General features: G+C 39.3%; 1 protein-coding gene across 7 annotated transcripts in view; it reads right to left on the minus strand.

The window, feature by feature from the left end:
• Positions 1-13,168, minus strand: part of CDK14 (cyclin-dependent kinase 14) — a 516,851-nt gene that overhangs the window by 181,436 nt on the left and 322,247 nt on the right. For all 7 annotated transcript variants that reach the window (XM_014547610.1, XM_005876105.2, XM_005876106.2 and 4 more), the window contains exon 9: positions 11,448-11,541. In XM_014547610.1, the coding sequence (XP_014403096.1) occupies positions 11,448-11,541 (94 nt within the window). The remainder of the gene's footprint in view (positions 1-11,447; positions 11,542-13,168) is intronic.

Below are 13,168 nucleotides of genomic sequence, written 5' to 3' on the forward strand. Positions count from 1 at the left end.
CAATGAAAGTTAATGATGGTATGGAATCACAGGAATGCTCACAGGGGAAGGAGCCACTTCCAAGCTCATGCACATGATTGCTGCCAGGCTTCAGGTCTTTACTGGCTGCAGGCTAGAAACATCAGTACCCTGACATGAGGGTCCCCTCCACAGAGCAAAGTACAACATGGTAGCTGGCCTGCCTTGGTGTGAGCCAGTGACACAGCAAAAGAGGGTGTGTGCTCTGGCCTGTGTGCTCAATGGTTAGGGCACTGGACCACACACACTGGCTGCAGGCTGGAAACATCAGTACCCCTCCACAGAGCAAAGTACAACATGGTAGCTGGCCTGCCTTGGTGTGAGCCAGTGACACAGCAAAAGAGGGTGTGTGCTCTGGCCTGTGTGCTCAATGGTTAGGGCACTGGACCACACACCAAAGGGTCATAGGTTTGAGTCCTGGCCAAAGGCACATACTAGTACATGGGTTATAGGCTCGATCTCTGGCCCCAATCGTGGGGGAGGCAACCAATCGATATGTCTCTCTCTATCACATCGATGTTTCTCTCTCTCTCTCTCTTTTTCCCCTCTCTCCCTCTCCACTCTCTCTAAAAATCAATGGGAAAAATATCCTAGGGTAAGGATTAACAACAAAAAGAGAGAGAGAAAGAGACAAGGTGCACAAGAAGGGAGTATCAATCTTTGTGTAATTTAGTCTCAGAAATAATAGCCATAGCTATTGCTATAGCCTACCCATTAGAAGTAAGTCTCTAGGTCCAGCCCACACTCAAGGGTGGGGGGAAGGGATGACATAAGGGCATACACACCAGGAGGTGGGGATATTGGGAGCCATCTTACCCGCTACCTCCCACAAGAGATCACATATGCGATGTCTTGAGGAATATAAGGCTTATCTGTGGGAGCACACTGCAAGTGACTAAAAATTTTAAGGCAGAATTTGAGTTTAAAAAATCTCCTTTATGGACAACATTCTGAGAATTTGCTAAGAAGTGTCACCACCTCCTCACTTCCCTCAGATGTGTCACACTACGGCAATATTTCACCATCTTCTTTGGACATAGACATCTGTGAAGTTGGTAGTCAAAAAAGGAAGAAAAGGAGGCTGAGCAAAATGAGGAACCTTGTGACCCACCCAGTAACATTCTGTGACAATTCACACTTTCACATTATCGTGGGGAACAGCACTGTAATGGTGATCAGGAGTATGGGAAAAACAAAAAAAAAATTTAGCAGCTTGAAATAATTGTTTCCCAGATTGTTTTTCACTATAAAGCTGTTTATCAGCTCAACTTGGTGATATACTCTAATGAAAATTTACATAATTTCAGTGCTGGAGTTTTAAAACATGGCCCCGGCATTCTTGACATTCTTCTCATCTAGAACTGGAGTATGTGTCTCCTCCCCTTGACTCTGCGTGTTGTGATGAGCTATTCTACAATGGGATACCCCACTATCCTGGTTTTTTCCTAAGACAAATGACCCTACTGAAGTTTGTTACTAACATTTCTATTGGCTTATTAGCACAGAACTTTCTTTATTAGACTATCCATCTAATCTGTCCATAAATAAATCATGACATTTTTTTCACTAACATCTTCATTGGCACTGGATCTCTCTTCATCATTTTTCTTCTACATGGCCTTTTTTTTTTCCCCCTCATAGAACTTTTGGCCTGGAAGATTTCCAACCTTTCTTTCAGCACTGGGATCTGTTTCGAAATCAAAACCTTAAAGAAACCGGAGTGGAGAGACTGGGACAGCGCTTCCTTCAGGGCACACCCACCTTCTTTAAAGAAACCAGAGCCAGGAGTGGAGGGACTGGGACAGCGCTTCCTTCAGGGCACACCCACCTTCACTCCAGCACCCCTGAGACACTGAGCAGGACCCTAAGTCTCCTTTAAAAACCACGGACAGTCTAAACTTTCCCAATTAAACCAGCTAAACAGACCTGAGTTGATCTATAGTCTCCCTGGAGGGTGTGATTTTTCCCGCCCTCCTTTCTTTTCCTTCACTTTTCTGCTGCTCGCCCTCACCTTGACTTCTGTGTCACTGTTCTGTCCTATCCTGGTCCAGCTCCCACCCACACTCTCACTGATAGACTGTGAGCCTCAGTCAGGCATAGGCAGGGCTCCAGGCATCCCCCCTTCCCCCTTCTCCTTTTCAAGAAATGGCCTGGTTGTGTGAAATGAGCCCTTGATCCTCACCTTCCTCCTGATTCTGAATGTTTTGTGTACTGGACATTTCCACCTGGGCTCACCCACTATCATAAAAGTCCAGTAACTTGCTCTCACTTCTTCCTGTCCTTCCACGGGCACTGCTTTTCAATACCCGCATTACTTTCCATGAGCTCACTAAGTACTTGGTTCCACAAGCTTGAAACTCGGAAGTTATTGTTGACTCCTTTCTCTCCTGTATCCTTTATATGGACGTATCAAAATAATTTTGCAACAAGAGTCTTCTGATCTGACTTTCTGGGACCTATTCAAATGTAGCCCAGGTGATAGTACTTTTGAGGGGAGCCAAGACTGTGTCTGTTGGTTTAACATGGCCTATAGGCACAGTGCCTGGTACAGAATAGATGTGTGATAATCCTGCTGGGAGAATAACTGAATGAGATAAAAATATGTGATGCTTACTGCAGCATAAAAACCACAAGCAAATTACCTAGTAAGATTGCAATGAGTTAATACATTTGGACACATTTATAAGATATTATAGCATAATTAAAATATTTTCAAGTATATATTAGTGGCTTGGAAATTGTTCCCTATTTAATGTGAAAAGAAAGAGAAGCTAGATACAAACTCATACATTCATTATTAACCCAATTGTGAAAACATAAAACAGAAAATAACAAAAACAGGTAGCATTGGATATCCCCAAATGGTGATTGTTATTTATTTTCATACTGCTTTTAAATTTTTCTGTTTTATCAACTTAACACTCTGAATAAGATTTGCCACTGAATAAATAACTACGCCTATTAATAAGGCTTGAGAGAAGCACGTACAAATTAAAAGTGGCATTTGTCCCCCCTACTTTGTTTTGCTAAAACTGACTTTCAAAAATTATTAATATTTTCAATATCCTTCACCCCAACATGTATTGCTTAGCTCTCTACTTCTGTCAGTCTTTATATAGTTGAGTTTATCATTATATTATACTATATCAATTTTCCTAAAGCCATTTTAAATTATTACTCTCTTATTAAAAAATTGTACTTCCTCAATTTTTATCTTAAAATAAGATAAAAAGTCCTCAATCTTTCAAAACCCAGCCTTGAACATCTTCCATCCATACAGGACAGACTCCACTCTGGCACTGTGGCCTGATGTCTCCTGTCTCCCTTATTCCATTTCCAATATTCTCTTCAAAACTTTCTGCAATGCCTATCAAATATTTACTTAACAATTTTATCTTTAAACACCACCCACAGAGCTTTATGCATAATCTTGTAATACCATGCGTTTTAAAATTAAAAATGGTTAGAGCTGCAAAACATTATTGAAATCATTAGTTCAACTCTTCCCTTTAGAGATGCAGACACTACAATCCAATTAGAAAAAGTGACTTGTTCAGAGAGAATAAAAAAAACAACAACCTAGGATTAGAACTTAATATTTAACGCTTAGAGCTCAGTATTTTTTAACTAATACATGATCTATTACTAATACTGGGTTCCTCATATGCTGATCAATTGCTCAGCAATTATTCATGATTCCATTCTTAAAGACAATGCTTGCCTGCCCACCTTGATTGTTGTTATTTTCTCCGGGGCAGGCATGTGGTACACAATTCCTTCCCATCTCTATTGTACCTTATGCTGCAGAGTAAGTGCTGAAGAAGGATGGCAGAAATCACTTAAGCAAATCTATTAATGGTAGTGATGATACAAATCTGTGATATCAATATTACATCTTCACCATACAGAAATCACTTAAGCAAATCTATTAATGGTAGTTAGTGACGATACAAATCTGTGATATCAATATTACATCTTCACCATGTGGCTGCTACATCCAATTGGTAATAACCATCTAGTGTCAGTGCCAGCTTTCTCTGACATTCTATATGGCTATCCTAGCCAATCATGAAAGCTCAGGGTTATGGCTCCAGCTAAGATACTGGATACAGCCCTGGCCAGTATGGCTCAAATAATTTTGCGCTTCAAAGTTATTAAGCATAGTCTGTGCACCAGATGGTCACAGGTTTGATTCCAGGCCAGGGCACATACCTAGGTTGCGGGTTCAATCCCAGTTGGGGGAGCTTTTTCGAATATATCTCTCGCTCACATTGATGTTTCCTTGCCTTCCTCCCTCCCTCTCTCAAATCAATTAAAAAAACAGTCAGGACCAGGAGACAAGGATTGGAGCTGGATGTGCAGACTACATCTCTACGGGTCAGTCAACTCCAAAAGAGAGGCTTGCTTAGGGAGCAATCTCACTCAAAGGCAGTCTGAGTAGTAGCTTTCTAAGTTGCAAGTGGGTCTTCTTACACACACTCACACACATACGCACTTCTAAAGCCTGAATCGCACACAGGGAAGAAAAACATTTTAACAGCTGTAACAATCAAATAATGTGCAAGAGGTTAACCAACAACTGGTGGATGAAATTCCATTGCAAGCCAGAAGACTCAGGAGACAGGCAAGGTGAGACTCTCAGGGTTAACAACATTCAAAGGCAGGGAGAACAAGGACAGGCCCCCAACTGAATCCTGCCAGTCCCTCTGCCCTGGCTGCTGCACATTGGGCTGTGAGCCACACAGCCCAGAGCATCTGCCACAGGTCACAGGCAGCTATGCAAGCACTTCTGCCATTTGCTCAGCTGTTGTGAAGTGAGAGGGATGCATTTCCCAGGGATCCACCAAGCAGATTTCTCTTTCAATTCAGAATAATGTGATTAGAATACAAATTTTTTATTAGTTCTGATTTTTGTCACCCTGAATATATATTTACCTGGATGAATACATCTACTGCTTATTTTTGCAATTAATGGAGGTGAATAGACTATGTCACACCACATTAAAAAATGGGTAGTGCTGAAAAAAATAAATGAATCCATTTTCACCTAAGTATTGCTTACAGAAGTAGTTGCCCATTCACCTGGCAATTTCAAAGTATCTGAAACATAGTTTGTCAAAATTCTATTACTTTCCTTCTTTCTTGCATTTGAGCATCACAATTTCAAGGAAAATGATTTAATGGTAAAAATCTCAAATTATACCATAGCCGGCTCACCTTACAGCTATCAATAGAGTTATTATGCTGTAGAAATAAATTCATTGAACTTGTTAAAAACGTGAACTACTCCCTTCCACCAAAGAAGAGAAAAAGGAAATAAAAAGGAGGAGAAAACCATAAAAATATATAAAGGCTTTACTAACTGATCTTCACTGCTTTTCACATTTGTTATAAAGACTCTGTGTGTGTGGGTTAATGATATTAGTTATCTTGGTAACAAGCTATTAATTTTGCGCTTCAAAGTTATTAACCACCTTTCTATACACAGTTCACAAGCGAATAAACGGACTTAATCCCTGTATTGAAATACAAAACAAAACAAATAATCCCATGTTTCACAACTCTGCAAAATTGACTATCTCCTTGGCAATACTTTACCAGAGCCTGGAGACACAACTGCTGCTTAAAAAACGGTGTCTGGCAATTTCTGGGAGAAGCTTGTGCAAGTGGATTTAATTACACTTTAATAGCCATTCCTCTTCAGACCAGACATAAAAGGTCACCGAGGAAAAGCATTTTTTCCCAGTGATTCAGCCACACTGGGTTAGTAGATTGTCTTCTTCCGATGATTACACAACTCCTGGGAGAGTCTGCTTGTAGAGCATGACATATAGCTAGCGTTTGCAAATTTTAACAATTCAGTGGGGGAAATAAAATATTTAAGATGATAACATTTACTGTCAAAAGAAGTTTTTTTGATCATGTCTAATTCTTCAGAGTAAAATATAACATTTTAATTCTAAAGCATCAATTTTAGATGATATTTATCTCCTAATTACCAACAGACATTTTACTTGTAAAAAGCACTATGCATGTATAATAATTACAGTAAAAGATAGTTATTACCATCAATCATGATGCTCATCTGTATTTAAGGGTCTCTATGCTCTAACAAGAGCAAACAGTAGTTTAGGATATCAATATTGCCATGGGAAATTTATAATGATTTATCTCTTTGATTTATTAAAAGCCTAGTCATAGCTCAAAGGTCTCTGAATACCCATAAAATTAGGAAAGTATTGCCATAATTAAGAAATACTAGCAAAATCTTCATACAGGAAGCAATCCAACAGGATAATACCTATTGGAAATTACTTACATTATAAAAAGATACTTATAATGAAAACTTTAAGCTATATCAATGAACTATGATTTCATGAAACTCATTTTTTTTGTTCTATTGCTATAGAATATACCTCATTTCTAGTATAACCATTTCCTTTTCTTTTGAATTCACTCTGAAATAATGTATAAGTGAAGATATTTCTTTGATGTGTCCCTCAGTAGATGAGTGGATAAAACAGCTAAGGTACATTTACATGATGGAATGCTGCTACTCTGCCATAAAAAAGAAGGGAATTTTACCCTCTGCGACAATCTGGATAGACCTGGAGAACATTATGCTAAGTGAAATAAGCCAGTCAGAGAAAGACAAATACCATCTGTTTTCTCTCATATGTGGAGTCTAATGAACAAACTGAACTAACAAGCAAAATAGAGATAGACTAGTAGATAGAGAGCAGGCTGACAGTTCTCAGAGGTGGGGGTGAAGAAGGGGATGTGGAGGGATTGAGGAACAATGGAAAAAAAAGAAAGAAGTCATGGACAGGGATAACAGTGTGGTGACTGTGGGGGGAAAGGGATGGAGGAGGGATAGGGTACAGGAGGGATGAATGGTGATGGAAAAAAATAAAATAAATTTTTAAAATATATATTTTTTTATTAATTTCAGAGAGAAGGAGAGGGAGAGATACAAACATCAATGAAAGAGAATCATTGATTATCTGTCCCCGAGGATTGAACTCACAACCCAGGCATGTGCCCTGACCAGGAATCGAACCGTGACCTCCTGGTTCATGGGTCGACACTCAACCACTGTGCCACTCTGGCCAGGCATTTTAAAAAGCTAAATATTTAAAGCAGTTTTTGAATAATAATCTATAACTACAGTTTTGCAAACTGTAGCCTATTAAAATTCCCTCTTCTGCTATTATTTTTCAATGATACAATATATGAACAAGTTTATTATATTTTTTAGAAAATAACAGAAAAGTTATTTAAAATAATTGAATGAAAGTAAAGAATGGAGTAAAAAAAATGTTTATAAAATTGTACATTTTTGCTAAGGGCCATAAACTATGAGTAAAAGAATATAATTTATTCTTGATTGGGAAAACTCAATTTTATATCATTTCTTCCTAATATAATCCATAAGCTCAATACAATCTCAATGAAATCAGCAAGAGATTTTCTTTGGAACAGGGAGAAAGAAGTGTTCCATTAGTTTAGATAAAAGGATGGCTGCATAAGAATATGAAAATTAAATTTTATTGAATTAAGGACTTTTAATTCTAATGATTTTTAAGTAATAGGATAACTGTACAAAGGATGTTTCTGGTGGCACTTCATAATAGTTAATCACTATAAACAAACTATGCAAATAATATCTCATCCATACAATAAACACTCTCCTGTCATTAACAATGGTAAGTTTCTAGATTTATTTTTCAATGAAAGATGTTGATTATATACTGTTAAGTAAAAAAAAAGTTACAAAACAGTACACAAGGTATGATTCAATTTGCTTTACCTGTATAGAAATGGAGAATATACATCAAAATACTAAATGCGATTTTCTCTGGGTAGTAGAATAAAGGGTGATTTGTTTTCAAGTTTTATACTTTTTGATACTGTGGGAATCTTCCATCATAAAGATGCATTATTATTATAATCATAAAACAATATTTTATTATTCTGTGTGGGAATTTATGGATAATAAATAATAAGCAGAATTGAAAAGAAGTGGCTACAAAACAAGTATCATATATAGGTTGGGCAAAAGTAGATCTAAAGTTGTGAGTATGCGAAGCAGAGTTCATTCTGATATTATTATTTATTATTGTATTGTTTTCCATACAAACAACGGTCAGCCTATTTTTGCCCCATTCTGCATATGCTGTTTAGAAGAGACCCACTTCAGATCAAAAGACACACAGACTGAAAGTAAAGGGATAGAAAAAAATAATTTCATAAAAATGGAAACAGAAAAAAAAGAAGCTCGGGTAGCAACACTTATCTATATATATAAAAGCTCAGCGACCAGAATGGCAGAACGACCAGAATGACCGGAACAACCAGTGGCTATGACACACACTGCAGCAGTCAACCAGCCTGATCCGGGGCCCAGATCAGCCTCCAACACCCTGATCGGGGGCGGGGCCAGCTGCCAACTGCCTGCGGCCCCTCCTGTGATGGGCCCCCATCAGGGTGGGCCAACCAGACCCCACCCATGCACAAATTTGTGCACCAGGCCTCTAGTCCTATATAATAAAGAGCTAATATGCTAATTGGACTGAACAGCAGAATGACTGTCTGGACGACCTTCCGGATGAAGCTGGGGCTGCAAGGGCTGAGCCCCTTGCACAAATTTCGTGCATCTGGCCTCTAGTATCAGATAAAATAGATTTCAAAACAAAGGCTATAGTAAAAGTCAAAGAAGGACACTACATAATGATAAAGCAATCAATCCAACAAGAGACTATAACCCTTGTAAACATTTATACATCCAACACAGAAGTACCCAAATATATAAAGCAAATACTGATGGACATAAAGTGAGAGTTGGGCAGCAATACAGTCACAGGCGGGGACTTCAATATCCCATTGACATCAATGGATAGATCTTCCAGACAGAAAATCAACAGGGTATTTACTATGTGTCAGGCATAGTTCTAAAAGCACTTTCTGCGTATTAAGTCAATTATTCCTCAAACTTATGAGGTAGGTGTTACCATTATCTTTCATTTCCCCCAGGGGAAAATGAAGGCTCAGAGAGCTAAGTCCCTTGCCCAAGGTAAGAGAGCAGGCGATTAAACCCAGATCATATGGCTCTAGGACACATTTCATGTTTATTTTGTTGCATATTTTAAATTTTAGAATAGTTTTATAAAAGTTACAAAAAAGTAGTACAGAGAGTTCCTGTAGACCCCTCGCCAGCTTGCCCTGTGGTTAAAATCTGACATTACGATGGAACATTTGTCATAACTGAGAAATACACATTGGTATTAACTAAACTGCATGCTCTCCTTGGATTCCACTCGTTTTTTCACTAATGATCTTTTTCTGTTCCAGGATTCCATCCGGGATACCACATCACATTAAGTTGTCATGCCTTTGTAGCCTCCTCTGGGCTGTGAGAGCTCCTCAGACTGTCCTTGATTTGATGACCTTGACAATTTTGAAGAGTACTAGCCAGGTATTGTGTAGAATGTCCCTCAGTCTGGGTGTGCGTGATCTGTTTTTCATGATTACTGTGGTCATGATTATGTAGAAAGATCACAGAAGTGAAGTGTTGTTCTCAACATATTGTACCAAGGGTACATGCTACCAACATGACTTCTCTTTGATGATGACAACCTTTAAGACCTGGCTGAGGTATGTTTGCCTGGTTTCTCCATTTCAAATGACCAGAATGACCGGAACAACCGGTGGCTATGACATACACTGCAGCAGTCAACCAGCCTGATCCGGGCCCCGATCAGCCTCCAACACCCTGATGGGGGGTGGGGCCAGCTGCCAACTGCCTTCGGCCCCTCCTGTGATGGGCCCCCATCAGGGCGGGCCAACCAGACCCCACCCATGCACGAATTTGTGCACCAGGCCTCTAGTCCTATATAATAAAGAGCTAATATGCTAATTGGACTGAACAGCAGAATGACTGTCCGGACGACCTACCGGATGAAGCTGGGGCTGCAAGGGCCGAGCCCCTTGCACAAATTTTGTGCATCTGGCCTCTAGTATCAGATAAGATAGATTTCAAAACAAAGGCTATAGTAAGAGTCAAAGAAGGACACTACATAATGATAAAGCAATCAATCCAACAAGAGACTATAACCCTTGTAAACATTTATACATCCAACACAGAAGTACCCAAATATATAAAGCAAATACTGATGGACATAAAGTGAGAGTTGGGCAGCAATACAGTCACAGGCGGGGACTTCAATATCCCATTGACATCAATGGATAGATCTTCCAGACAGAAAATCAACAGGGTATTTACTATGTGTCAGGCATAGTTCTAAAAGCACTTTCTGCGTATTAAGTCAATTATTCCTCAAACTTATGAGGTAGGTGTTACCATTATCCTTTATTTCCCCCAGGGGAAAATGAAGGCTCAGAGAGCTAAGTCCCTTGCCCAGGGTAAGAGAGCAGGCGATTAAACCCAGATCATATGGCTCTAGGACACATTTCATGTTTATTTTTTGCATATTTTAAATTTTAGAATAGTTTTATAAAAGTTACAAAAAAGTAGTACAGAGAGTTCCTGTAGACCCCTCGCCAGCTTGCCCTGTGGTTAAAATCTGACATTACGATGGAACATTTGTCATAACTGAGAAATACACATTGGTATTAACTAAACTGCATGCTCTCCTTGGATTCCACTCGTTTTTTCACTAATGATCTTTTTCTGTTCCAGGATTCCATCCGGGATACCACATCACATTAAGTTGTCATGCCTTTGTAGCCTCCTCTGGGCTGTGAGAGCTCCTCAGACTGTCCTTGATTTGATGACCTTGACAATTTTGAAGAGTACTAGCCAGGTATTGTGTAGAATGTCCCTCAATCTGGGTGTGCATGATCTGTTTTTCATGATTACCGTGGTCATGATTATGTAGAAAGATCACAGAAGTGAAGTGTCATTCTCAACATATTGTACCAAGGGTACATGCTACCAACATGACTTCTCTTTGATGATGACAACCTTTAAGACCTGGCTGAGGTATGTTTGCCTGGTTTCTCCATTTCAAAGTTACTATCCTTTCCTCCCCTCCCTCTCTTTCTATGCTGCACTTTATGGGAAAAAGTTACTGATCAAAGCACACATTTAAGTGGGCAAAGATGGGAGGGAGTTAAGAAGGAGGAAATATCTATATAAATTATTCATAATTTCTCATCAGAGCTCTCATTTTTACACCCTATTCTATATTGCCTCTGATGGCCTGTCCTTTCTTACCATTTTGACATAGTATTAACGTGCAGTAGTGTAAAAACATAATTATTAACTAATTTCTTACTTTTTCAAAAGTCAAAAAATATGTTAGAATTACATGTGACAACCAATAAATTTGTTTAAAATTATTTTCCACTACCACTAAGGGGTGAATTAAAAACCAATTTTTCTCAAAAGCATTCCATGAAGAACTTACCAGAAATATGCGTTCAAGTTGATCCTGAATGTCTTTCATTCCTGGAAAAGCAGCGACTCCTTGGATCATTTCAACAAAGATGCAACCAACTCCCCTAAAGAAAGGAGAAACAATTATTACAAAAACTTTGATATATTCTTCTTAGAAAAATAAATCTGGAGCTAGAATACCTACTCCTAAAGAGGAAAAACAATGAATAAATAACATCCTCAATAAGTCCCAAGGACTGTGACACACACACACCTGGATCCCATAACTTTCCTTCCCCGCTCTGTCTACTGCCCTGAAAGGAATTTAAATAGATGCAACTATACTGGGCTCAGAAAAAGGTGGAAACCAATATAATCAAAAACTTGGTGGCTCCACCTTACTTACAGGATGCAGTCCAGAAATCCTTCCCCTGATATAGAAGCCACCACAGCCTTGTTCTAATATTATTTTCCAACCCTATTTCACAAATTCATAATGTAGTTTTCTCTCTAGTTATCCAGGGCTCAAACACCTTTGCATCAAAATTATCTGGGAAACTTTAAAATACTGCAAATGGTCTAAACACAAACCCCAAGGATTCTGTTTCAATCAGTCATTGACTCAGGCTGCTCAAGCAATGTAAGGCAATTACACTGAGGATCTCTAAGCCAGATTGATAGGCCCATGAGTCAAGCATAACTCTGCAAAACTCAGCTCAAACTGCTGCTCTACCTAGGACTTCCCCCTTCTTCATCTATTTGCTCTTGACATGTGAATCCAACCCAGCTTCTATACTGTGATGTAAATGCCTACTCTTCCACGAAGTCTTCCACTAACATTACAGCAAACACAATAGCTTTCTTTATGAGTTTATTTTTGGAGCTCTTACTCAATATATATTGAACATCTACTATGGTCCACTTCCTCTACTAACTAGCCTGCCATGCTCACACTTCTAGCAAGGCAGTCCAGCAGGATATCAGGAGACCTTGCCCCCCCCAGGCAACAGCTTGCACCTAAGCAGCAGGAACAACCAATCAATAGTATAGGCAGGGAGCCAATCAAATACTGCTGCTGGGACTTTGGAGACCAAGTCACTTGGGAGCAGAAGAGAAAGAAACTACCATACATAGATGGGTTAAGTCCCATCAGTGGCAGAGAACTAGCAAGAATGGCCACCTTCCTAGAGGTGACGTCCCCTGAATTGACCTGGTTCATGCCTTCCTAAGGCCTGGATGTTCAGGCAATGCAGTGTTTGTGCTAAATCTCTCTACCTTCTAGCAATTCTCCAGGACATTTTTTAAAATTGTTCTATGTTGAATGAGTTTGTTTCCTGACAGTGTCCTAATAAAATCATGAACATATTGGGGTACTTCTTTAATTGCTGCACTCCTATTCCATTTAGGGTGAGCAAACCCTTGTGTCAGTTCCTCGAAGTGGTTCTCAACCTTCCTAATGCTGCGACCCTTTAATACAGTTCCTCATGTTGTGATGACCCCAATTTCATTGTTACAAATTGAACATAATTAAAGTATAGTGATTAATCACAAAAACAATATGTAATTATATATGTGTTTTCCGATGGTCTTAGGCAACCCCTTTGAAAGGGCCGTTCGACCCCCAAAGGGGTCGCGACCCACAGGTTGAGAACCGCTGATTTAGAGGAAATCCTTTACCCTCCTTTATTCTAACCACTCACAATCCAACACAAGGACACACACACACACACACACACACACACACACACACTC

This window comes from Myotis brandtii, unplaced genomic scaffold (assembly GCF_000412655.1).
Source record: "Myotis brandtii unplaced genomic scaffold, ASM41265v1 scaffold48, whole genome shotgun sequence".
Taxonomy (NCBI): Eukaryota; Metazoa; Chordata; class Mammalia; order Chiroptera; family Vespertilionidae; genus Myotis; species Myotis brandtii.